This window comes from Exophiala viscosa, assembly GCF_022695815.1.
Source record: "Exophiala viscosa unplaced genomic scaffold EDD37scaffold_2, whole genome shotgun sequence".
Lineage (NCBI taxonomy): Eukaryota > Fungi > Ascomycota > Eurotiomycetes > Chaetothyriales > Herpotrichiellaceae > Exophiala > Exophiala viscosa.
Genome location: NW_026944354.1, coordinates 3,326,588 through 3,348,249, shown reverse-complemented (window position 1 = coordinate 3,348,249; position 21,662 = coordinate 3,326,588). Strand labels below are relative to the sequence as shown.

The 21,662-nt window shown below is 51.6% G+C and overlaps 9 protein-coding genes across 9 annotated transcripts; 4 read left to right on the top strand and 5 right to left on the bottom strand.

Annotated features, from left to right (window-relative positions):
- Positions 1–697: 697 nt before the first annotated feature.
- Positions 698–1,504, bottom strand: EDD37DRAFT_656531 (ADP-ribosylation factor-like protein 1; the record flags this gene model as incomplete). The annotated part of the gene is made up of 6 exons (XM_062818836.1): positions 698–722; positions 775–905; positions 952–1,180; positions 1,234–1,280; positions 1,331–1,369; positions 1,427–1,504. The coding sequence occupies 6 exons, from the start codon at positions 1,502–1,504 to the stop codon at positions 698–700; spliced, it is 549 nt and encodes a 182-aa protein (XP_062673736.1).
- A 571-nt stretch (positions 1,505–2,075) lies between these two features.
- Positions 2,076–3,257, bottom strand: EDD37DRAFT_279859 (uncharacterized protein). Its single transcript, XM_062811039.1, has 2 exons — positions 3,095–3,257; positions 2,076–3,030 (listed from the first exon to the last, which is right to left on the bottom strand). The coding sequence occupies exon 2, from the start codon at positions 2,997–2,999 to the stop codon at positions 2,166–2,168; it is 834 nt and encodes a 277-aa protein (XP_062673735.1). The 5' UTR covers positions 3,000–3,030; positions 3,095–3,257; the 3' UTR covers positions 2,076–2,165.
- Positions 3,258–4,319: 1,062 nt separating this feature from the next.
- Positions 4,320–7,003, top strand: EDD37DRAFT_279745 (uncharacterized protein). The gene is made up of 2 exons (XM_062811037.1): positions 4,320–4,673; positions 4,726–7,003. Exons 1-2 carry the CDS (start codon positions 4,550–4,552, stop codon positions 6,789–6,791), a joined length of 2,190 nt encoding a protein of 729 aa, XP_062673734.1. The 5' UTR covers positions 4,320–4,549; the 3' UTR covers positions 6,792–7,003.
- Positions 7,004–7,215: 212 nt separating this feature from the next.
- On the bottom strand, positions 7,216–8,891 carry EDD37DRAFT_677809 (uncharacterized protein; the record flags this gene model as incomplete). The annotated part of the gene is given in 3 exon segments (XM_062819620.1): positions 7,216–7,861; positions 7,901–8,395; positions 8,415–8,891. The coding sequence occupies 3 exon segments, from the start codon at positions 8,552–8,554 to the stop codon at positions 7,216–7,218; spliced, it is 1,281 nt and encodes a 426-aa protein (XP_062673733.1). The 5' UTR covers positions 8,555–8,891.
- Positions 8,892–9,682: 791 nt separating this feature from the next.
- EDD37DRAFT_561283 (adenosinetriphosphatase) lies at positions 9,683–12,883 on the top strand (the record flags this gene model as incomplete). The annotated part of the gene is made up of 1 exon (XM_062813877.1): positions 9,683–12,883. A coding segment is annotated over one exon (3,201 nt), but the record flags the coding sequence as incomplete, so codon positions are not given.
- Positions 12,884–13,390: 507 nt separating this feature from the next.
- Positions 13,391–14,645, bottom strand: EDD37DRAFT_279776 (short chain dehydrogenase/reductase). Its single transcript, XM_062811038.1, has 2 exons — positions 14,160–14,645; positions 13,391–14,098 (listed from the first exon to the last, which is right to left on the bottom strand). The coding sequence occupies exons 1-2, from the start codon at positions 14,413–14,415 to the stop codon at positions 13,458–13,460; spliced, it is 897 nt and encodes a 298-aa protein (XP_062673731.1). The 5' UTR covers positions 14,416–14,645; the 3' UTR covers positions 13,391–13,457.
- A 572-nt stretch (positions 14,646–15,217) lies between these two features.
- EDD37DRAFT_647503 (fungal-specific transcription factor domain-containing protein) lies at positions 15,218–16,720 on the top strand (the record flags this gene model as incomplete). Its single annotated transcript, XM_062817889.1, has 3 exons — positions 15,218–15,380; positions 15,439–15,913; positions 15,973–16,720. 3 exons carry the CDS (start codon positions 15,218–15,220, stop codon positions 16,718–16,720), a joined length of 1,386 nt encoding a protein of 461 aa, XP_062673730.1.
- A 148-nt stretch (positions 16,721–16,868) lies between these two features.
- EDD37DRAFT_685632 (major facilitator superfamily domain-containing protein) lies at positions 16,869–18,693 on the bottom strand. Its single transcript, XM_062819896.1, has 2 exons — positions 18,484–18,693; positions 16,869–18,438 (listed from the first exon to the last, which is right to left on the bottom strand). The coding sequence occupies exons 1-2, from the start codon at positions 18,601–18,603 to the stop codon at positions 16,882–16,884; spliced, it is 1,677 nt and encodes a 558-aa protein (XP_062673729.1). The 5' UTR covers positions 18,604–18,693; the 3' UTR covers positions 16,869–16,881.
- Positions 18,694–19,189: 496 nt separating this feature from the next.
- Positions 19,190–21,218, top strand: EDD37DRAFT_677807 (uncharacterized protein). Its single transcript, XM_062819619.1, has one exon. The coding sequence runs from the start codon at positions 19,410–19,412 to the stop codon at positions 21,120–21,122; it is 1,713 nt and encodes a 570-aa protein (XP_062673728.1). The 5' UTR covers positions 19,190–19,409; the 3' UTR covers positions 21,123–21,218.
- Positions 21,219–21,662: the final 444 nt, after the last annotated feature.

Sequence of the window (21,662 nt, the reverse complement as noted above, 5' to 3'; positions counted from 1 at the left end):
GGACTCGTGGATGAGGTAGTCGGCTTGAAGGGCCGAAGTTGGCTCAGAATAGAACCTAGCCTGGCAGGGGCGCGAAAGGGAGCCAGGATGACGAGGAAGACGATGGAGAAGAGAGCGGCGGAGGTGATGAGGATGACGAGAGACTTGGGTCGAGCCAGGATGAATGATGTTGTCGCTATTTTCTAGTACATGAGAAGAGGTGGATGTAAGTACCAGTCGGGATTGGTGATACACAAGGACAGTGATCACAATTAGGTTGAATGGAGATGTCACAAGGTCATTCACTGACTATCTGGTGTTTGGTAGCTGTGCGACGAAACAAGCGTCGGCGAGTCGGCCAATGCACCAGATGCACTCCGCATTTCGGTTGTTGCCCGCATGCATATTCAACCCTATATATCCCATCACTACACTTTAGTATACCATTGTCCAAGGCCGCTCTATTCGCATTTGTACGGACTAATAAGTCATGAGGAGACGGAGTGTGACTGTAGAACCGGGCAGAGGTCAGATGGGATGCATTAGGCAGCTGCAATGAGGCTGCATCCTTTTCCGAGAGGAATTGAACTTGTGTTCTCACCGGGCGGAGGAAGCCTGCCACCGTCACTTGCACGGGAATTGCTTTGCCAAAAGGATAGCACGGAGTAAGGCCTGGTCAAAGAGCGCCATTTGATGCAGGGTATATCATATCAAGACTTCATGATTCAGACTGTACAGTTTGACTGATATATCCGTCAGCACATTGTAGGGAATCCCTAACAAGATTGAACTTACGAGAGCCAATCCATGCCTTCATTGATGCCCTTGCCATCAATGACCGAACATGCAACAATACTCCAGTTCCGATCTCTGAGTTCGCCCAACTTCAGGGCTTCTGAAATCTCTCCGGCACCTTGGGCTCCGGGCTATTGTCGTTAGCTGCATCTCCAGAGGAAGCGGTCTTCGACGTACTTGATCCTGCTTGTTCGCAAACACTAGTAGAGCTGCGTCTTTGAGTTCTTCCTCGTTCAACATCGATTTGAGTTCGTCGGCAGCAGTCTCTAATCGTTCGATATCTGTCGAATCGATCACAAATATTACGGCCGCTGTGTTGGCATAGTATGATCTCCAGTAGGGTCGGATAGATGTCTGTCCACCGAGGTCCCAGACATCGAAATTCAAATTGCCATATTGGACCGACCTGTGGGCGTCAGTCGGATGGGCTCCCCAGCGGAGATCAGGTTGAAGACGAACTCTACATTGAAACCAATAGTCGGTGTCGTTGTTACCACTTCACCGATCTGGTATAATTAGAATCGCAAACACCATGTCCTGCGTCATTGAGACCGACCTTCAGTCTGTATAGTAGAGTCGTCTTGCCGGCATTATCCTAACCATTGTCCATCAGTCTGGCTTCCCCTGGGGCTTGGAAGATCGAGAGACGTACGAGTCCGAGGATCAGTATTCGTATATCCCTTTTGCCCCATATCAGAGTGGAAAAGTATTTTGATATCGAGAGTCCCATGGTTGTTGACGAGTTCGATCGGCTGCTGGCGGAATGGGTAGAATCAGCACACGAGCGGTCACAGACTCATGCCGCTCCCTGTGGTGTGACAGTGTCCTTGCGCCGAGACCGGGCCGTGACAGTGCTGTATAATGTCTAGGCGGGCGATGGTCTTTGATGATCGGGCAGCTCGGACAGACGGTGGTCGAAAGGATCAATCTTGTAATGTGTTCTGTTTACTTTCCTCGGATATCAAAGCGACAGGCCGCCACTTGGCACTTTTAAGACCGGCTAAAATCTCCCCGTACTCAGCATCTGACCCGCGCTGCTTTAAATTCAAACCGTCCATCTGTTTCGCCTTTGCTCAAACGTAGGCGACTGAGAGATGAAATGGAAGAAGCCCACCTGACAAAGTTGGGAGATTGTGGATGTCGAACTGGATTAGGCACTTCACGCAGGACGCGTTGAATTGGTGAAAGCGAAAGTCAGTTTATTATGCCCAGGTTTTAGGATACGAGAATTAAATACAGTATATCCACTGATGCAGTTTAGATATAAGTGAGGGTTATACACATTGTTTGGTAGGACTGATCATTGACATTGTTTTCACTACGCCGAAGCGACAACACGGAACAAGTAATCGAGCTTCTTCGTCGAAAAGGACATAGAAAATACGCATTCGTCAATGGACGATCTTGTTTCCCTCCATCGATATCGCAGTCTCCGTTACAATGGTCATTTTCTCCTTCAAGTTGGCAACGGGTTTGCGGTTAATCTGGTGAGTGACACTAGCCTTGGCAATCCTTTCCAAGCCCTCAGAAGCAAAGGTGACCGTGGCGAAGCGTTCGACCACCGGCGCGAGCTGAGCACCAGCGGTCTCCCCAGACATGTATTGGTAACTTGTCTCAGAGATGGGCTGCTCCATATTGTGCATGATGGCGTGCCCGACCATGGTCTCATTCGGACTGACCAGCCCATGTAGTTCTGAAGCTTGGGTGTCGGCGCCGTGAGCCAGACCGTGCAGGAAATCCGATGGGTTGACGAGAAACTGCTGAGCTTCGGCCGCATGCGATGGATCGACAATATTTGCAGTGCCCTGCAGTCCATACTCTGCGGTCTCGTTCGCCGCAACAAGACCAACCTCTTCAAGGCCAAACAGCAGCCCAAGGGAGATTGTATAAATGACGACGTTGATGGCAAGAGGTACAAGCTTGTCTCGTCTCTTCGGCTCCGGGAGAGGAAATCCGTGAGCTCTCATTGCCTCTACGACATGGTGGTACTTCTTCTTGGCGACGGAACGTTGGCGCAGTCCAAGAAAGAGTCCAAAACCAGTGCTGCCGCATGTAGGAACGAGAAGCAGGCTGCAAATGACAACTTTGACTCCACAGGAATAAATGCGTCGTCGTCTACAGATCTCTCGGTGGGCCAGCTTTTCGTAGGACTTGTCTTTACCGCAGCCATGGACACGTTCCTTGTAAGCTTCCTCGTTGAAATGAAAGATCTCCTTGATGGCCATTCTTGTTAGGACAATCGCCCAGAGATCAATGCTGACGCCGAATACATTAGTGGTTGTGCTAATCCTGTGTTCGTTGAGGACAGGATTCTACTTACAGAACTTGACGCAGGTAAGGCTCTCAGTTTCGGACAGAATGGATGATGGAAACCTCCTGCCCCAGCGAGGCAGGCTCCTCATTTTGCAATTCACTTTGACCATGCTGGTGTTGGGTACCCAGATGGCAGCCACGTCCGCCAGGACCATCTATCCGACCCTCCATAAGATGTGCACGCTTTCGGCCGCACGTAGGTCGAGATACGACGAAATCGACGATATGTCTTGTATGGGGCTGGTCTCACCACAGGCATTGGCTAGCCCCATGACCTAGCTTTCTCCAGACATTTGTGGCGGCCCCTAGACTAGACTGTCATTTCTCACGGTGTCAACTTCCCCATGGCTCACCATACCATCGTATGTCACGTCGCCATGGGAGGGAACGTATCCAGATGTGCTCGTACGATATGAGCAATGACATAGACAGACATTCTGTGCTCAATCATGTGAATGGCGCTTGGAATGTTCATCTCAACTTCGTTTCGGACAAGGCTGAACCAAAGTACGGCCCATATCTTTCCACCCGAACCCCAAGACTCCAAGTATGTGGCAGAAGGGCATGGTAACTAGTCGCCCTCCGTGCGTACCACTTGGAGAGGTCCTGGAAATAGGGGCCTCTTGTACCAATCGCGTACTGACAATCTGCGCACCTGATTTTTGGACACGAGAAGCTGGTCGCTAAAAAGCCACTATCGATGCACGATATGCAGGGCCCAGCCTGACCGCACTCTCGGATCTTGCCACGTGAAAACCCACCGCTGCTGGGGCGGCTCGCTGGTCGCAGGGAGTGCAATACAAACCGTTAAATAGTCCCCTCATCGGCTGAGATGATGAGAGACGCGCCTCCCTTTGCACACGCCTCGATTAGATTTGACACGGTTAAGGTGCGGCTGATTCGACTGACTTCGAATCGAAGTGTGGTCGATGAAGCGACATAACGACCTCTCGCGACTCACCTGTCTGACCGCGTGATTCTTGTAAATACCTTCTGGCTGATCGGAGAAACCGTAGTATCTTCGCACCACGGCAGCCTAAAGCACCTCGACTGGCTCATAGCACGGTGACATACCTGAGGGCAATTGTGTCGCGGAAGGAGGAAAACAGCAAATGTCGATTTGTGCTGTCAGCGGCTGAAGGTTGAACTCCATCTTGGCGGGCAATTTACCTAGGTAGTTTAGGTAAGCCTTCCGAAGCCTGCGTGCCCTTGTCAATAGATTCTCCACGCGCCGCAACACCACCACATTCTTAGAGCCAGGTACGATTTCTCTAGCCTTTCACCTTGTACACATCTACGCAACCAAACGCCGCTGTGATCCGAAGCCCAACTCGAATGCGAAATTTCTGCGGTACTCTCGATATGCTAGCCTTGGAGATTTAATTCGACCCTTGAGCGCATACCCCGTCACTGGTCTTCGATACCGATAGTTGTCTGCTTGGTTGCGCGAGCTGCATTCAAGATGGTCGGCAAGAAGAGTGGCAAGGCCCTACTCCGGGAGGAGGGTCTCGAGAGAACAGATAATAACATGGAATTGACATCGTGGCCGCAAATAATACCTATCAATCAGAAGAATTATTACACCGGTATGCAATGTGTCAATAGCTATAAATGATCGAGGCTGATGTTGAAGAACAGACTACCTCAAACGAGATGAACAAATCCTCGCGGTCCGAACGCAACAGGAGGAGGCCCGTAGCAAGATGGTCAAACAAGCCAAAGACCGAGACCGAGCCCTGGCACAAGGCAAAACCGTTGGACCAGATGGAGACATTGAAATGGAAGAGGGCGAGGAAGAAGCTGAAGATGAAGCCGCGAGCGGTGCTAAGACCATTGTCATCCACCTTGGGTCACAGAACTTGAGGATTGGTCTCGCAAACGATGCACTTCCCAAGACAGTCCCTATGGTCATCGCGCGCCGAGCGCCTCATTCGGAAAGCGAAGAAGGAGACGGCGAACCAGCGCCCAAGAGAGCAAAACTCGACAACGGATCGCACCCCTCCGAACCTGAGAAACGGTTTGGTGACGAGTTCCAGAAGAAGTTCACGGGCATGTCCAATGATCTCAAGTTGAGAATGAGGATGAACAAGAGGAAAGTGTTGCCTCAATCGAGGGATATGGTCACCAGCTACAACAGGAGAAATACATACGAGACTATTACAGAACACAACGATACCATGCAGATTGACTGGACAGAAACGTCAGGGCCGGGACAGCGTCCTCCGGAGTACATTACGGGAAGAGCTGCACTACGAATACCCGACAAGTCAACGCCTCGCTACAAGCTATTTTGGCCAATTCGGCTGGGCTGGCTCAACGAGCGCGACTATGCTTCGAAGCAGCTCCTGTATGAGGATATCCGGATCATCATTGAGGATGCAATCACATCTCAATTAGAGGTAAAGATTCAGAGTCGTGGAGAACGGGCACAGTACAGCTGCGTTGTTGTGATACCCGACTATTACGAGAGAACATATGTGACCACTCTGCTCGATATGGCGATCTCAGATTTTGGCTTCGGACGAGTCTGCTTTGTCCAAGAGAGCTTAGCCTCGTCTTTCGGCGCAGGTTTCACCACCTGTTGTATCGTCGACATTGGAGCACAAAAGACATCAGTGTCTTGTATTGAAGATGGAATGATTATTGAAAACTCCCGCGTCAACTTGAAGTATGGAGGAAGGGACATCACAGAGGCCTTCGTGAAGATGGTCATATACAACCATTTTCCATATGCGGAGCTGAATCTGAATAGACGCTTCGACTTCCAGCTTGCCGAGGAACTCAAGCAGAAATTCTGTACGATGACTGAGGCCGATATCTCAGTGCAACTATACGACTTCCACCTTCGAGCTCCCGACCAGGACACAAGGAAATACACCTTCAAGATATATGACGAGGTCATCCTCGCGCCGATGGGAATGTTTAAACCCACCATCTTTGATGATGCTGGCAAGCTTAACGGCCGGCGAAAATTGGTCGACAAGTCTTATGATATCTACGATGGCAAGCCCAATGACCCCAGCTCGACCGCACAAGCCGAAATCCTCACGTCGATTGCGCCCGAAGAGATCATCAACTCTACCATCAAGAAGGCTGCAAAAGCGAATGGACTCACCAACGGTCATACCAACGGGACAAAAGAAGAGCCGGCCAACGACTCTCGCCGCCCTTCGTTCAGCAACATTAAAGAGATGGACGCGACACCACAACCTTCGGCCGCTAGCTCCCCTGCACGACAACTTGATGGCACCCCTCAACTTGAGGACGGTGAAGGCGCCGCTGTCCAAGAGAAGCCCAAGGCTGAAGAAGAGGAAGAGGAGCCCGTTAGTATTGAGCGCCGAGACGACATCCTACCGATCTATCCGCTTCCCAATGCAATTGTCACGTCGGTCACGCACGCGGCTAGAGGCTCGGCGCAAAAGACGAGTGATCTGCTAAGCAGTATCATGCTCACTGGGGGCACAAGCATCATTCCTGGGTTGGCTGGACATCTGGAAGATACACTCAAAGGAATATTGCCCGGCTATAGCAAGGACATCATTATCTCACGGCCACCGAGGGACCTCGATCCGCAAGTTGTGGCATGGAAGGGTGGCGCGGTGTTTGGCCGTATGAGTCGGACAAACGATAGCTGGGTCAATCCTTTCTTGTACGAGAGGTTGGGCGAAAGAGTCCTCGCACACAAGATGATGTGGGCGTGGTGAGATAGCCTGGTAGCCACGGTTCTGGATCATGCGTATGAGAAACCTCGCATGATCCTGATAGTACTTACGAGCCGACCAAAGAGGAAGAATAAAGCTCTCACTTGATGGCACTGGATATCAAGGAGATGGTAATCTGAGGAAGTAATCACCGAGATTACGTCCTTGACATTGTCAATCACTAGACTTCTCGCTCCAGAGGTTGCACGCGAAATGACAAAGGCTTCTGCCAGTTGATTCCCAAGAGTCTTTGCAAGGGCTTGTCCTGATGTTTTGGGATGTAGAGATAGTTCTCGCAGAGGGGTGGGGCCATGGCTCCGACGCTGTCGAAAGAGAGTTGAGCGGCTAGCTTAGTGAATCGATTGGCGAAGAAGGCGTATTGCATAGTGTCTGAGGGCGATAGTGCCGCCGAGAATAAATCCTCTACTCATGCACCGACGGAGTATATCCATAGCAGGTCATATTTTCTTGTGTCGGTGGCTGCTTGAGTGATATCAAATTCTGGTTTCATGCCATGTAGACTGGCGACAACCATAGCATAGGTAAGCCGAGTGAGCTGAAACCTCATTTCAAGGGAATGCATGTCTTCAAAGATACATCTTTCAAAAAGCATGGTCGGCTGGCACAGTGCCAGATCGAGCTGGTTGTTCGTAGAGCCGTCGATAGTAGCATCCGCTAGGTCTCGCCAGTGTTCAAATAGTCTCGTCCGGGCTGCCATCCACCGTAAATGGGACCATCTGAAGAGGCTCTCAACCTCCTTGGCTGCCGAAGATGCGTACTTGAATTTGGCTCCCTGTACATCCAGAAGCTCTCTTATCTCAGCATGTGTAGCCATGAGTGTAGGGGACATTGCAGAAGCCACGGATTTCTTGGTACTCGGACCTCGGTCATCGACACACGATCGCACGAGCGACGACAGATGTGGCGAACCAGATAGGGGGCCAGGGTCAAATTCCGAACTGGCGATAAGAGGCCGACATCCGACCACGATGGAGATATTCAACAGACCGTAGACGTCCATTTCCAATTGAAGTCGTGGTAGAGCCTCTGATCCACCCATAAGCTGGATGATCCTCTATCCAGCAGCATAATGGAGCACGCAATCGTCAAACCTACCACTGTAGAAAGCACAGTTGCCGAGTGTCAAAGCAGTGTTTTTGATCTGCTCTAGTTCCTCGAAGGACTTTGCAGCATAGTTGGCCTCCAGGAGCTGTCGCAAGGCTCTCAATGCTTGTCCATGATGTTTGTCGCCGGCAAGATTCACGTCGCCGCTTGGACGGCCCTGTATCCTGCGGTCCGTATCCCACATGTACATCGCAGCGGATACCGATGCATGAGTCGTGGCGCTTTCGCTGATCAGATTGAAAGAACCATAGAATTGAGATGTGAGCGTGGCCCCATTTTTCCGCATACTCAATTCTGATGACCATGTGAACGAGACCATGAGTGTCCTTAGCCGGTTCAACACAGCGTACTCGAGAGGCGAGCAGTTCACGGCACCAGCATTGAATGGATCTCTGTTGCCTTTGAAGAGGGAGACCGTCGTCGAGAGAGGAGCCATCGCCTCATCTTGGTCATCTTCGGAGGTATTTGACGCTGGGTAAGGGCTTTTTTTTGCCCGCATACCGGCTGTACTGACGATTCTTGGGATGAGAAATGCGTGCTGCATGTGCGCGTGCATGTGATCGGGTCAGATTCTGGAACCTCGCGCTACGACTGCTCGGATTGGCATCAATGAAGATGATAGGTGATTGACCCTGACTCATTGTTGAGTTTGCAACCCTCTGTACTGTGCTATGCAGGTACTAGGATGTGAGATTGGCTGAAAATGGAGCATGCAATCTCCAATGTGCCATTTGGACAGCAGGATGCTTTTTCACAATCCCCTAGGCTGCTCCTCTTCGCCCTTGCTGTCATCTGGTTGTTTTCCGGCTCTCCCAGACGCCGGGTCCGGTCAGAGTGCCCTGATGATTGTGCTGGTTGAGCGCACTGCCATTCAGTCGTAGGCGAAGAGTTCGCCATGACAGCGTGTAGCAGCGACACGGTCAGGACTAAAGAAAGGGATGTCGAGGTGTTGTAAAGGGCATAACCGTCCCTGCTTGCCAAGACGGACTTGGAGAGAGTCTTCGCTTCGTTTACGCGACGTTCTCGACAACGTCATTCATTGGTGGAAGTGTTTCTTCTCCGAAAAAGGCAGTCAAACAATTTTCTATGAATTATGTCGCAACTCATCACAGTCTACGAGAGCCTACAGCCGCTTGATGCACGCTGGTCAAAGACTATATTGGACAACTTGGCGCATTTGGGTATCAACAGCAACGTCTTACATGCCGCGACAATGACTATCTCAAGGTCTCGTTATGTGTACCAGGATTGGCAGTGTAGTGCAGGTATGAAGTTACCCTGTTGCGATGACTCGCTGTGGGCCATGTATTTTGACTGACTCAACCTGAACACAGCGGTGGGAGCGAGCTCATCTCCGCAATGCTGCTGGTAGCAAACATTACTCCCAGAGTGTCGTCTACATTCCGAAGGCGTCCTTTCGAACTCGAAGAAACCTAGGCAAACCTCCTATCTACCCCCGCAGACATGAAGGCATAACTCCAGCTGCTTCTGATACATGGGCCCTACAAACAGGAACTTTCTTCAAGCAAGTTCAGCTCCCGCATCTGCTTGAAGAAAACCAGGACAACACGGAGTCTCCAAGAGAAACATTAGCAAGTGAAGCACTATGCGGAGAGGATGCGGTTAAAAGCCTACTTCGGAAGCCTCAAGCGCCATCCCGAGAAGCAGTTGGAAGTGAGGAACATCAGAAAGCCAAACTGGTAGAGTCGAAGCCTGGCAATGCAGAGGAAGCACAAACTTCGACCTTGAAGGTTCGGCAATCCCGGACCTTTGCAGTTGAAGTGCCTCGATCGAACATCCGGACGGCTGTCGACGCCATCAAGACATCTCGAAAGGTCGGCGTTCCACAATCAAACATTCAACTAAGCCCCATCAACGACTCTGTGCCAGCCACAGACCGGACGAATGCGGCAGCCATGCTGGATCCTCCCGTGCTTGCAACCAAAATGGCACATGACCTCCAACGTAAAATGAGCCAGGACTTCATGGAGGAGAGACTCCGCAACCGGAACAAGCTGCCTCTGATGGCCAACAAGTCTATCAGCTCCGAACTTTTAAGGACTATCAACAAGCACGATGTAACTGTGGTTCTGGCCAAAACAGGCTCTGGTAAGACAACACAAGTGCCTCAGTTGATTCTTGAGGAGAGGGTGTTGCTCAGTCGCGGACCCTCCACTAGCATCATATGTGCCCAACCTCGACGTATCGCAGCAACCTCGGCGGCTCGAAGGGTCGCCTATGAACGTGGGGAGGTCTTGGGAAGCCATGTTGGCTATGTCATTCGTAACGACAACGAGTCCCCCAAACACACGCCGAGCATTGCATTCTACACGATAGGTATTCTCATGCACCGATTGATCACGGGCGGACGGCAGATGCTCCAAGCTCATTCACATATCATAATTGATGAAGTGCATGAACGAGATGCTCAGATTGACTTGGTGTTGTCACTGCTTCGGAGAACCATTTCAATGCTCAAGGCGACCCATCAACCATATCCCAAAGTCGTCCTGATGAGTGCCACAATCGATCCAAGCCGATTCCTCGACTATTTTCGTGACCCGATCGAGGAGGGTTCTCAGCTTTCTGCAGAAAGCTTCGAAGTCGAAGGCCGAAATCATACTGTACAAACACGTCATCTGCATGAAATTCTGAAAGAATTGTCACACGAGAATGAGCTGCATCCTACAATGGAAACACTATTGCAAGGCAAAGGTCGAAGATCTAGTGCAAGCTATATCAAGAATGAACTGCTCTTCGCCTCTGCTGCTCGGGACAGAATACACTCGCTGTCAGAGCAGGGAAGGCTTGCAAACGGGGAACTTCGGCAGGAGCTGGCGGTGGTCGATGCACCAGCGACTTCGCTCGACTCACCTTCCAACAATTACTTGGGTCTTGTCGTTGCAGTGGTTGCTTATATATCTGCTGTAAAACCGGATGGCGACATACTAGTATTTCTGCCAGGGAAATTGGACATTGACACCGTCCACGACGAACTGATCAGGACCAAACCCCTTGACCTCGACTTTCAAGATGAGAGCAGGTTCAGGCTTTTCAAGCTCCATTCAAGCCTGCGAGACACCAATGATATGGTCTTCGACAGTGTCCCTGGGGGCTGCCGCAGAATCATATTAGCAACGAATATCGCCGAGACCTCAATTACGCTGCCAGAGGTTGTCCATGTCGTGGATACGGGCAAGGCGAGAACTGCTGTCTTCGATCCTCTTACGCTGACCAGGAGCCTTCCCTTCGAATGGATCAGCAGGACCAACTCGATTCAACGTCGTGGTCGGGCTGGGCGCGTCCGCGATGGACACTATTACGCATTGTTTTCTCAAGAACGGTACGAAACATTTCGAGCGATGGCGCAACCCCGAATTACTGTGTCCAACGTCGTGGACATTGTGCTTCTCTTGTCGGCCTACCCACAACCATATCCAGGGGGACCTAGGGCCTTTTTGCGCGGCATGATGGATCCTCCCAGCGAGGCAGCTATTGACTCAGCCTACAAAGAATTGACCAGCCTCGAAGCCTTATCAAATGGGAGAATTACCAAACTCGGATGGATCTTTGCTCAAATGGGCATTCCTCCTTCGGCTGCCAAAGCTGTGCTACTTGGGGTTCTCTTTGGCTGTCTGGAACCAATGCTGATCCTTGCGTGCCATGATTTCAACAACCCCTTGATTTACAATGGAGAGATCAGTATCAGTGCCATTCGGGAGACCAAGCGACTGTACGACCGAGATCTTGAGAGTGACTTACCGATTCTCATTGACGCATTTCGAGAATATCATGCGGCTTATCGAAGCGGCAACAGTGCCTTGATGGACAAGCTACACGAAAGCAGATCCATTAGACATGCTTCCTATATGGAGATGATGTTGACAAGCAAAGCCATTCACGAAGTCCTCACGAAACTTGGGTTGGTACCTGAGCCGCTTGGATCTGGCGACACCATCTTTGAGAATCTGCCGGCAAACGTCGACTTTAACAAAGACAATATGCTTTTGGTCAAGGCTTTGGCGGTCAACACTATTAGTGCCGAGATCGCCGCCTGGTCCGCCAAGACTGTTCGGTGGGAGCTGGATGTACCGAGCGAAGGGTATATATCGCGAAACAGCGTCAACTATGAAGACAAGAAATCGGTACGAAGAATCAAGCGTAAACACAGGAGCGATGGCCGTCTCATGGCATACGCATGGAAAAGGAACATCGATGATTCGGAGAAGGATGAGGCCTGGCTTGAACATACAACCATGGTGACGCCACTGGTAGCTATCCTGTTCAGTCGCAGCGCCGTACTGGATGCCCCTAATGTCGTTGAGCTCAACAAGTGGCTTCGGCTTGAATTAAAATCCCATGGCGCGGACACAGGACTCGTTAACCACACAGCACGCATTCTGACGGAAACCAAGAAGACTCTGGATCGATTTATGACATATTCGTGGCGTCGGCTAATACCAAGTTATACTGGACAGGACCATGCCACCAAGCTGACGGCCTCCGAAAAGCTTCATCGTCTAGTTCAACAGGACTGTCGTGTCAAAAGGTTATTGAGCACGCCTGGGTTCAGGAATAAGATGGTCACTGCTATTACAACGATGCTTAGTGCAGACGATGTGTACTGGGCTGCTTATCGAACAAAGCGCCGTGCTGAGATTGACGCGGAGGAAGCGAGACTCGCAGAAGAGGCACGGCAGATGGCTAACCCCGAGGACGGGGAACCACCCAAGTCAAGTTCTACCGGGATATCCGTCACTGAAGCTCAAGAGAACGATGATTATGATGAGATCCTGGTGGCAGCAGAAAAGGTGGCTTTGCAGACTGACGACGACTCAGGGGCCCGAGACTTTTCGTCAGAAGTCCCTAACAGCGTGCAGGTGGATGGAGTCCCGAACGCAACAGACAGTACGTCACAGATATTCGAGGACGATGAAGCGGAGCAGAAGAGTTCGGCTGCGACATCTTGAGCCCCTGGCCAGTGTCAAGACAGTAGGATTTGTGGCTTTGTGGGATTTTATTTGGCCTACTTTACCATGTACAAATTTGGTCGGTCTGCAGGGTAGGCAGACTGCCATGTATCTAATATGACGTGTCGAGAAGACATGAATGTACCCCTTATGAGGCGAAAATGTAACATTATCGGAATGTGAAAAATCGCAAACCCTTGAACCGCTCACTTGGACCATCAGGCGATGTTTGTACCCCAAACCAACCGGGTATGCTGCTGTGGGCCGGCCAATGCAACTTCCTCAACATACTTTCAGGTTGAAGATTTGATGTTCAATGATGTCAATTGCTGGGGGCGTTGTGGTATGCGGAAGTGTACGCCGTGTTCGCCAGATCGAAATACGTGGCTCAGCTCGCCTAAGCAAGAGAGCTCATTGCGCCCAATTAGGATCTGCACGTAATGTGTTTCTTGCCCAAAGGAGGCATGGGTCCGAAGAGCAAGCCGTTCGTCCCAGGTGCTTGGCCCCTCTTTATAATCTGTTAGCCCTTTTGCTTGCCGCCTCGGCCTTTGACTTGGTCCAGCGCTTCGAACGTTCAATCCCTTTTGGTCGGAGATTTCAGCTTCCAGAGTTGAAACAGCCGGATAAGATACCAGTCAAACACACCGCTCCACGTCCATCCGCCGGACAGGTAGTACACCAGCCAACTCTTGTTGCCTTCCCAAATCCACCGCTTCCTCGCATCACTTAGCAGCCATCGCCAAGGCCAGGGCCCGGCACCGGGCAGGACTTGCCGGACGACGCTGTCGGCATAAGCTTCATTGGTCATAGCACCCTCCTGTGAATGACCTTGACGGCGCAAGTAGTCCTCTTCGAGCGGAGCATAGATGCTGTCCTCAGGCAGCACCCGCGTCACATGGGCGTTGATCCTGGACTTGACGCCGCCTGTCACGATAGTGATGACTTTGACGTCTAGAGGAGTCAACTCGACGCGTAGTGTGTTGGCGTATGCGTGCAGCGCGGCTTTCGAGGCGTTGTACACGCTGCCGAAGACGTAGGGGATGACACCGGCCAGACTGCCTATCATGACGATCGTGCCTTTGGCTTGGATGAGCATGGGACAGAAGACTTGACATATGCGCATTATAGCGAAGAGGTTGACGTCGAACAGTCGGCGGACTTCGGACATGTCGATGTCGAGGGCTGGCATGACGTAAGAGACGCCGGCGTTGTTGACTGGTGATTGTCAGTCAAGCCTGAGCTTAGTAGTGCGTTGCGGAGGAGGGGGATTGTCTACCAAGATAGTCAAGACCTTGACCGTTGGTCAATTTCTCGAGCGCGGTTTTGCATGATTGAATGGATTCGTCGTTGTCGACTACCAGAGACAAAGTCTCAATACCATTTTCTGACAGTGTCGATAGCTGTTCGGTTTTGCGGGCCGTGGCGAAGACACGAAGGCCACGAGCGTGGAAGCCTAGGGCGAGGGAGTGGCCGATGCCTCCTGGGGCACAGCCTGTGATTAGGACCGTCTTTCGGACATCTGGTGTGCGCATGTTGAGGACTGCGGAGCACTGCTTGTGGGTCTGCACCGCTCTGGGAAGATGATGCGATAGTAAGAGTTGCTATGTCCTTCCGAGTTACCTGGAGGTGTCTGAACTATTGTGTTGTAGTACGAATATAGACAAAGAGAGTCGGAAGCCACTAGCCTGATCAAGAGATGATGGGGGCCTCGTTCGGCGAACCTGCCTGACTCAGCGAACTCACCAAATCCTCAGAGAACCGGGTCTTGTCCACCTGCCCTGGCCGTCTTCCCTCTTCCTCAAGTCGTATATCCTTCTTAGACACCTAGGTGCACGTGGACAGCGAGTCGAGCATTGCATAAAGAAGACTCCTGAGTCCCAACTAGACTCGCAACTACAGAAAGCTCCGCCTCCGGTGTGTTGGCGACTGCGTTGTCTCGGCGAGCATCGGATATCAGTCCCCCCACTTGCCCCAACATCCCGTTCTATCCCATCGACTGTATGGTCCAAGGTCACTACTAGGCTGCCTAACGGACTCTTTTTCTGTTGATACTATAGAGGTGTGGTTACCGTCGGTGTCAATCACAGTCTTGACATTGCCTTGCCCATCGCTCCCAGCAGGTCGCTGCATATCCAGGTGGAACTATGCGGCATGGATGCCCCATCCGAAGCGTGCCATAATTGTCGACGCCGGCGTCTGAAATGCGACCGATCTTTTCCGCGTTGTCTGAAATGTATCAAAAGGGGTCAAGAATGCCTGGGGTATCAGGGGCTATTCCGCTGGGAACAGGGCATCGCAAGTCGTGGCAAGAATCGTGGTCTGACCTTTGAGGACATGACGGACATCCGAGGCAAGCATCAAACTCAAAGAACATCTCCCGCCATTATCTCGAAGCCACACTCTTCTCGTGGAATCACTGAAGTCTCGCCGCTTCGACCCCTATTGGACCCTCTGGTACAAGACCTCGATCATGCTACGAGGAAGTATCTATCATATTGTAAGACACCTTTATCTACTTGCTCAGCCCCTGACACTAACCTTTGTTCGCATTGTAGTTGCTAGTGATGTCTGTAAAGATCTTGTCCTCTACGATACTCCCGAACACAACCCTCTCCGACAGCTGGTTCCCTTGACACAGCAGAATTCAATCCTCCTTCAGGTCGTCGTCGCCAACTCAGCATTGCACATGTCTAACGCATGCCAGAAGTCTTTGGTCTTGGACGAGTGGGCTCTTCCACTTCGCCATCGCACAAACCTCCTAAGCTGTTACAATGATGCTCTGAGAGCTAAGCAGCGGGCTCTTTCCTTGCTGAGATCCACTCTCGCCAATATAACTTCGGCGGACATCGATGTAGCCCTGGCGGTAGTGCTGCTCTTCATCGAATTTGAGCTCATTGACTCCGGGCGAGATAATTGGAGATATCACCTTGATGGTGCAAGGACGATTGTCGAGACATGGTGTGGAACAAGCATATCGACGCAGGGGCTCATGAGCCCGTTACGCAGCTGCTTGATATCCAATTGCTTGGTGTACGTCCACCCATTTGACTGAAAATACTCCCAAGAGATACTAACGTGTTGCGTCTCAGCTTCGACATTCTCGGCTCAGCGCTGGCATGCTCGAGTGGCGGCTTGCCGGGCGAGGTGTTTTCAGATGGCGCCGTATCACTATTACTAGATGCAGAAGGCAACCACTGCTCTTCGTTTCCCACATTCCTTCTTCAACTCATCCGAGCTGGAGCTCATCTATCCCGACCCGACCACTCATCTTCTCCTCTGGACTCCTCGAGCCACTCCAATCGGCAACAACTTCTTCTCCTCCTGAGCACTGCTCAATCCTTCAACCCATTGGTCTGGGCCACAAGGCTTCAACCGCACTCTCCTGCCTCCGACCTTCTGCTCCGCACACACATGGCTTCCGCGCACCGCGCAGCCGTGTGTATCTATCTCTCCCGCCTCTTGCTCTCCCTCTGCCCCGCCGAAAACCTCTCCCATGACCTGGAAGTCCTGGTGGCAGAGACCATAATGCACCTCTCGGTCATTCGCCCAAGTGATGAGCTGTTCAAAGCATCCCCATGGCCTGCTTTCATTGCAGGAGCAGAAACGAATGATTTCGCGAGGCAGGAGTGGGTGGCAAGAAGATTCCACGAGTTGTGGGAGGTTGAGCCCTGGGGACTTGTTCGAGAGGCATTAGGAGTATTGCAGAGTATTTGGTCGGGGAGAAGGAGCGGAGTGTTGGTCAATAATGAGGGAGGGGCTCTACTGGAGGAGATTAATGGGGACAAGGACTGGATCGAGGATCTGAAGGCTGCAGGCGTGAATTGGCTTATCGTGTGACTTGTATGGGGATTAGACCAACAATGTGTAATGTGGTAATTTTTGTATGAGGTCAGACACTCCCAGCATCGACCATGTATCCATTGAGAATACCCTATCGACCTTTTGGTCATGTTTGTCTTCCGTAGCCTACAACCTCCACCAACGACCCTTCACACGCATCATTCAGGGCCACCTTCGCCCACAACCGGTCCCTGCTCTTCGCCTTCCGCCTCTTGCATCAATTCTTCTTTCTCGTCCGCAGTCAAATCACTTTGCGCTTTCGGAACCTTCCCCCAAACCGCCAACAATACCAAACTCACCGCTCCCACACCAACCCCAAACCAGAATGTGCTCTTATAGCTAGTTCTTAAACCCGAATGTTCAACGGTCGACGACTGAATGATGTCCGTCAGCCCAAGACAAAGTGCGACTCCTAGCTGCAGCACGGAATTGATCACGCCCCCAGCCAGGCCCTGCTGCGAGGTGGGAAAAGTGGTTGTGATAAAGACCGTCATTAGGATGGTGGAGAGGTCGATCCCGATGGTGCTGAGGATGGTGGCAGGGAAGATCCACGCCCAGTAACTTGGCCCTACGCGTGGAATGAGGGCCAAGAGGAGTTGCGAGCCCACTGCGCCCAGGCCGGATATGATCAGGAGGACCCTCCCGGACACCAGATGGAGGATGAGACCCTCCAGAACACTGAGAAGAAGTCCGGCAACGCCGAGCGGGGTGTACCAGGCAACAACCTGAAGAGGAGTGGCGGACAAAATGTTTTGGAAGTATAGCGTTCCATATACGGAGAAGATTCCCCACGTACCGTAAAGGAAGAAGAGTGCGACAAGGAGGGGAGTCATAGAGGGAGTCGTGAAAATGGAGGCGGGTAGAAGGGGCTGCGAGCAGACACGCGTTTCGATGTAGACAGCTGACAGCAGAGAGAGGAGGCCGAGAGTCAAGCATACAGGGATATATGGCGTGCCCCAAGCCGATGGAGCGTGCGCGGACTGGGTGATGGCGAAGACTGTCAGGACCAGGCCGGAGACGACTGTGAGAGCGCCTAGGTAGTCCATCTTGATGTTGCCGTCCCCTTTCAACAGCGAGTGCGGGATCGACAAAATCGACGTTCCTAGCGTGATAGCCGCCAATATACCGCCGATCCAGAAATAAAACCCCCAGCGGAGGAATTGGCCGACGATGCCGGCAACAAAAATGCCCCCGAAGAAACCGAAGACTGCAGAAGTGCCGTAGATGGCAAAAACGAGATTCTTGCGCGGTCCAGGCCGGTACACCGAGCCCAGGAGCATAACTCCTGTCGGGAGAAAGGCGGCGGCTCCCAGACCTTGAAGGGCTCGGCAGAGGTCGAGCATCAGAGGAGAGATGCTGAATCCTGCGATGATACTCCAGATAAGAAGCCATGCGAGCCCGCCCAGGAAGACGGGGTGGCCGCCCCACATATCACCCAGACGGCCGAATACCAGAAGGGTGCTGGCAACGACCAGAGAAAACGACGTGGCGGGCCACACACTGGACGCCGCGGGGATGTCAAGCTCCCTCATCAAAGTTGGCAGGATGAGGGTAAAGCCTGAGACAAAGAACTCGGTCAGGAATTGAGACATGATGACGCTGAAAACGAAGGATATTTCACTCCAGGGCGTGGCGAAGATGGGAGGGCGTTCGCGGCCGAGACGCGTGATCCGTTCTTGTAAGGACTCCTCGGTCGGGCGATCGACTGTGTTCTTCTCATCGGCGCGTGGTGAGGGAGCTTGGGTAGCCGTGGCCTGGACCACGGAAACGGAGGTGACGGTGCTTCGGTTTTGGCTTCGAGTTCTTGATGGGCCAGGGATTGGCCACGAGGTGCTGCTCGAAGTTCTAACGGGCTCCAAAGGGGACAGAGTACGTGGCATGATCACCACTTCCGTACGTGAGTAGCTGGTGGCATAGATTCCAAGGCCTCCAACTTCGAGGCCAAGGGTGCTTTATATATCACTTTTGAGGTATCATGACAGAAGCATTATCAATCAGCTTACATCAAGGTCCGTAGTCCTGGAAACAATGAGAACACTGTGGTGCTACCCGATAGAATGGATGGATTTGGGCGGAGTAGTGTCGGGTCCGTCAGCTCCTCCGAGCCTTGCGCGGACATAACTATCTCGTTGAACATGGCCATCGTCATGGTCGGCTTTGCAACAGGAGATGAGCTGCCAGGGAGGACATTCGACGTCTGTCTGCTCGTCGATAGTCGAACTTCCTGTGAGGTTGTTGAGATCTTGATGTCCGTCAATCAACCCTGTACCTTGCAGGCTAGTGTCTTGGCTGCCTGTTTCGGAAAGGTTCCACAATTCTAACTTAACCGCAAGGCCGGAATTATGATTGGCTTCCTCGAACGTCGAATCAGAATTCCGAGCCTTGTTGACCTGGCTCCCTTTTTGTGCCTTCAGGTTGAGCGATGGAGACCGAGCAAGACTAGTCAGTAGTCCTCGAAAGTTTGGCGTGCCGGACAGTCCACCTTGTATTGGGAAGGTAAATTGTTGATACCCGGACAGTACTTCATCCATGAAGTCATACGTTCTTGGACAACCCCTACTTGGTGAAAGCTGTGCCAAGGAAGTGGCCGGATTACGCAAGTCAATTGCCCAGTTGGAACCTTTCGACTGACCTTCACTCACCTGCGCCTCCACGCAAAACGAGTACGGTTTCGCCGATCTTTCCCATGGAAGCAGAGTGCTCTTTAGAGCTTCCCGTCATCATCTTTGCAGCCAACACTACACAGCAGGCTCTTAACAAATGTGCCATCAACAGTCATTCTGCACGTTATGCTCACTTGAAGCGCCGTCAAAGCGAGAAGAAACAGCATACGCCCGGCGATCCTAAGGGCAGTCATATAGTGCACCATCGAGACTATCCGGAGGAACTCAAGCATCAATGGACTCCTTCCGTCTCCGATTTGTGTCCAAATACGCTCGATCCTTTCATGACTACCGCTGTGAATATTGATAATGAAATTCGATATGTGCTTCTCGCCAATCGAGACTGGCTACTTTCATTTGCTGCCCGCCAGTATTCCACTCAGCACAAAGTACGAGGCCGGAACTACACTACTTGGTTTACCAAACAAGCAACAACAGCATTGAACGACGAATCAACCGCCTACGGTTGCATTGCACTTTACGCAAGTCGTGCCCGCTTCATCACGTCAAATCACCGGATGAACGCCTCCGTACTCGCATATCGAACCTTGGCCATGGCTGGGTTACAGAGGAACCTGGGGAGCGGCATAGTCGGTAAAGAAGAGGCTACATGCACGACAGTATACTTGTTGTATACCGCCGAGTTGACTGCCCAGGAATATTCAAGTGCCGCGTTTCATGCCCGATTCTTACGCTCTATCCTTCAGCCACCAAAGCCGTCACAGCGGAGCTTCAACCCCAACCCCGGCCTCATTAGAGGGATTTTGTGGCAGGATATTCACAGGGCAGTCTTTACCTATACTCGACCAATTCTTGATCTCGAGAGGTGGGAAGAGGATTTCCTTCCCAGAAGTTGTCTTCAAAGCATCAAAAGAAATTGTCGGAGCCTGGTTGGTGAACACCTACTTCCTCAACCTTCCGACTTACATATCGACTACCCTGCACTTCAAGATAACCGGATTCGCGAGATCTTGGAGGAGATTCGGTATTACTCCAAGATTGCCGGTGTACTGAGCAGTATCAGCAGTGTCAAGGCTGTCAAGTTGTTGAACGATATGTGCTCGCGGGGATTGATTATGGTCGGCCACTTGCTCAACGAGCAATTAGACTGGGAACGAGATGCGTCGGATGGGGTACTTGTTTGCTCTCCACGCTTATACGAGGATCGAATTGCCTGTATATGCGTCATGTTCTGGATTCGAACCATGCTCCAGTATGAGCGGCAGGCTCTTGATCGCAAGATGCTGGGACAATACTCGAAACACCTTGCGAGCAAAACCATGCTGAGTCGAATAAAAGATTACTTTGTGGCTACAGCGAACGACGCCTCTATCAACATCAGCGCACCATCTTCACGGTTCCGTCTTTGGTGTCTGTATGTCGGTGCTATTGCTGAACAGGACCTTATGGAGGCAGAGAATGTTTGGTTCGACGATTATCACAACATCGAGTTTGTTCGGCATGCAAAGATGATGGGTATACCTGACTGGAGTACCGTCAGGGATATTCTGACAGGATTCACCTACTTTGAGCCTATCGCTCCATATGCTGAGTTCTGGTTTGCGAGGTTCAACGCGACAGGATCCGTCGTGATGGAAGGGGGCTGCGGGTATACGCAATGCGCACAATCTGATGGTATCAGGGCCACGCAGAAGGAAGAAGAGGATATGTCGTTTCTCAATGCACGGCCCGACGAGCGGCATATCTATTTTCGCCTGGGTATCCTGGACTTTTAGCCGTAAGCATGTTATGAGAAGTCCAATTCCCTACATAGAGATACCACAAGTCCAGAAGTGGGAGCTTCCTTCTAATTCCTATTCCGGTGAAGTAAACCTTGGCCCTGGGTGTTGTGATACAAGTGTTCGGTGGTCCGTATTTGGACTTTGTTCGACGCCGACCAAAAGTGGAGCCTCGCTTATCTGTATTACAAAGACTCCTCCGCGTGCGGGACATCGGCCGTGCTAAGACACAGTTTTTACCCTTTTGAAAGAACGCACCTTCTGCAAAGGGAAGACGTGGTTGCGTACTCTCCGCTAAGTAGGCATAGAGTTTCTGACAGCCCCAACAATGTGGGACGACGGCTTCCGAAGTTTATTACTTATCGTTGTGCAAAATCTCCAACCAGGATATTGTAGCGACAACTAGGCCAAAACCGGAGAAAGGTGCATGCATCTATTTCAAGTGATTGTGATTCTGAAGGCATGAGCCAGAGAAGATTGCCTCATTGACATGTGGCCCAAATACAAACAGCACTCAGCCAAACGTCTTGACAGGTG

Coding starts and splice junctions, on each gene's coding strand:
- EDD37DRAFT_279776 (XM_062811038.1), bottom strand. CDS start 14,415: ATGCGCACACCAGATGTCCGAAAGACGGTCCTAATCACAGGCTGTGCC. Junction 14,099..14,159: donor TCAAGGTCTTGACTATCTTG/GTAGACAATCCC, acceptor GACAATCACCAG/TCAACAACGCCGGCGTCTCT.
- EDD37DRAFT_685632 (XM_062819896.1), bottom strand. CDS start 18,603: ATGCCACGTACTCTGTCCCCTTTGGAGCCCGTTAGAACTTCGAGCAGC. Junction 18,439..18,483: donor CCGTCACCTCCGTTTCCGTG/GTCCAGGCCACG, acceptor CGCGCCGATGAG/AAGAACACAGTCGATCGCCC.
- EDD37DRAFT_677807 (XM_062819619.1), top strand. CDS start 19,410: ATGGAAGCAGAGTGCTCTTTAGAGCTTCCCGTCATCATCTTTGCAGCC.
- EDD37DRAFT_279859 (XM_062811039.1), bottom strand. CDS start 2,999: ATGGCCATCAAGGAGATCTTTCATTTCAACGAGGAAGCTTACAAGGAA.
- EDD37DRAFT_279745 (XM_062811037.1), top strand. CDS start 4,550: ATGGTCGGCAAGAAGAGTGGCAAGGCCCTACTCCGGGAGGAGGGTCTC. Junction 4,674..4,725: donor TCAGAAGAATTATTACACCG/GTATGCAATGTG, acceptor GTTGAAGAACAG/ACTACCTCAAACGAGATGAA.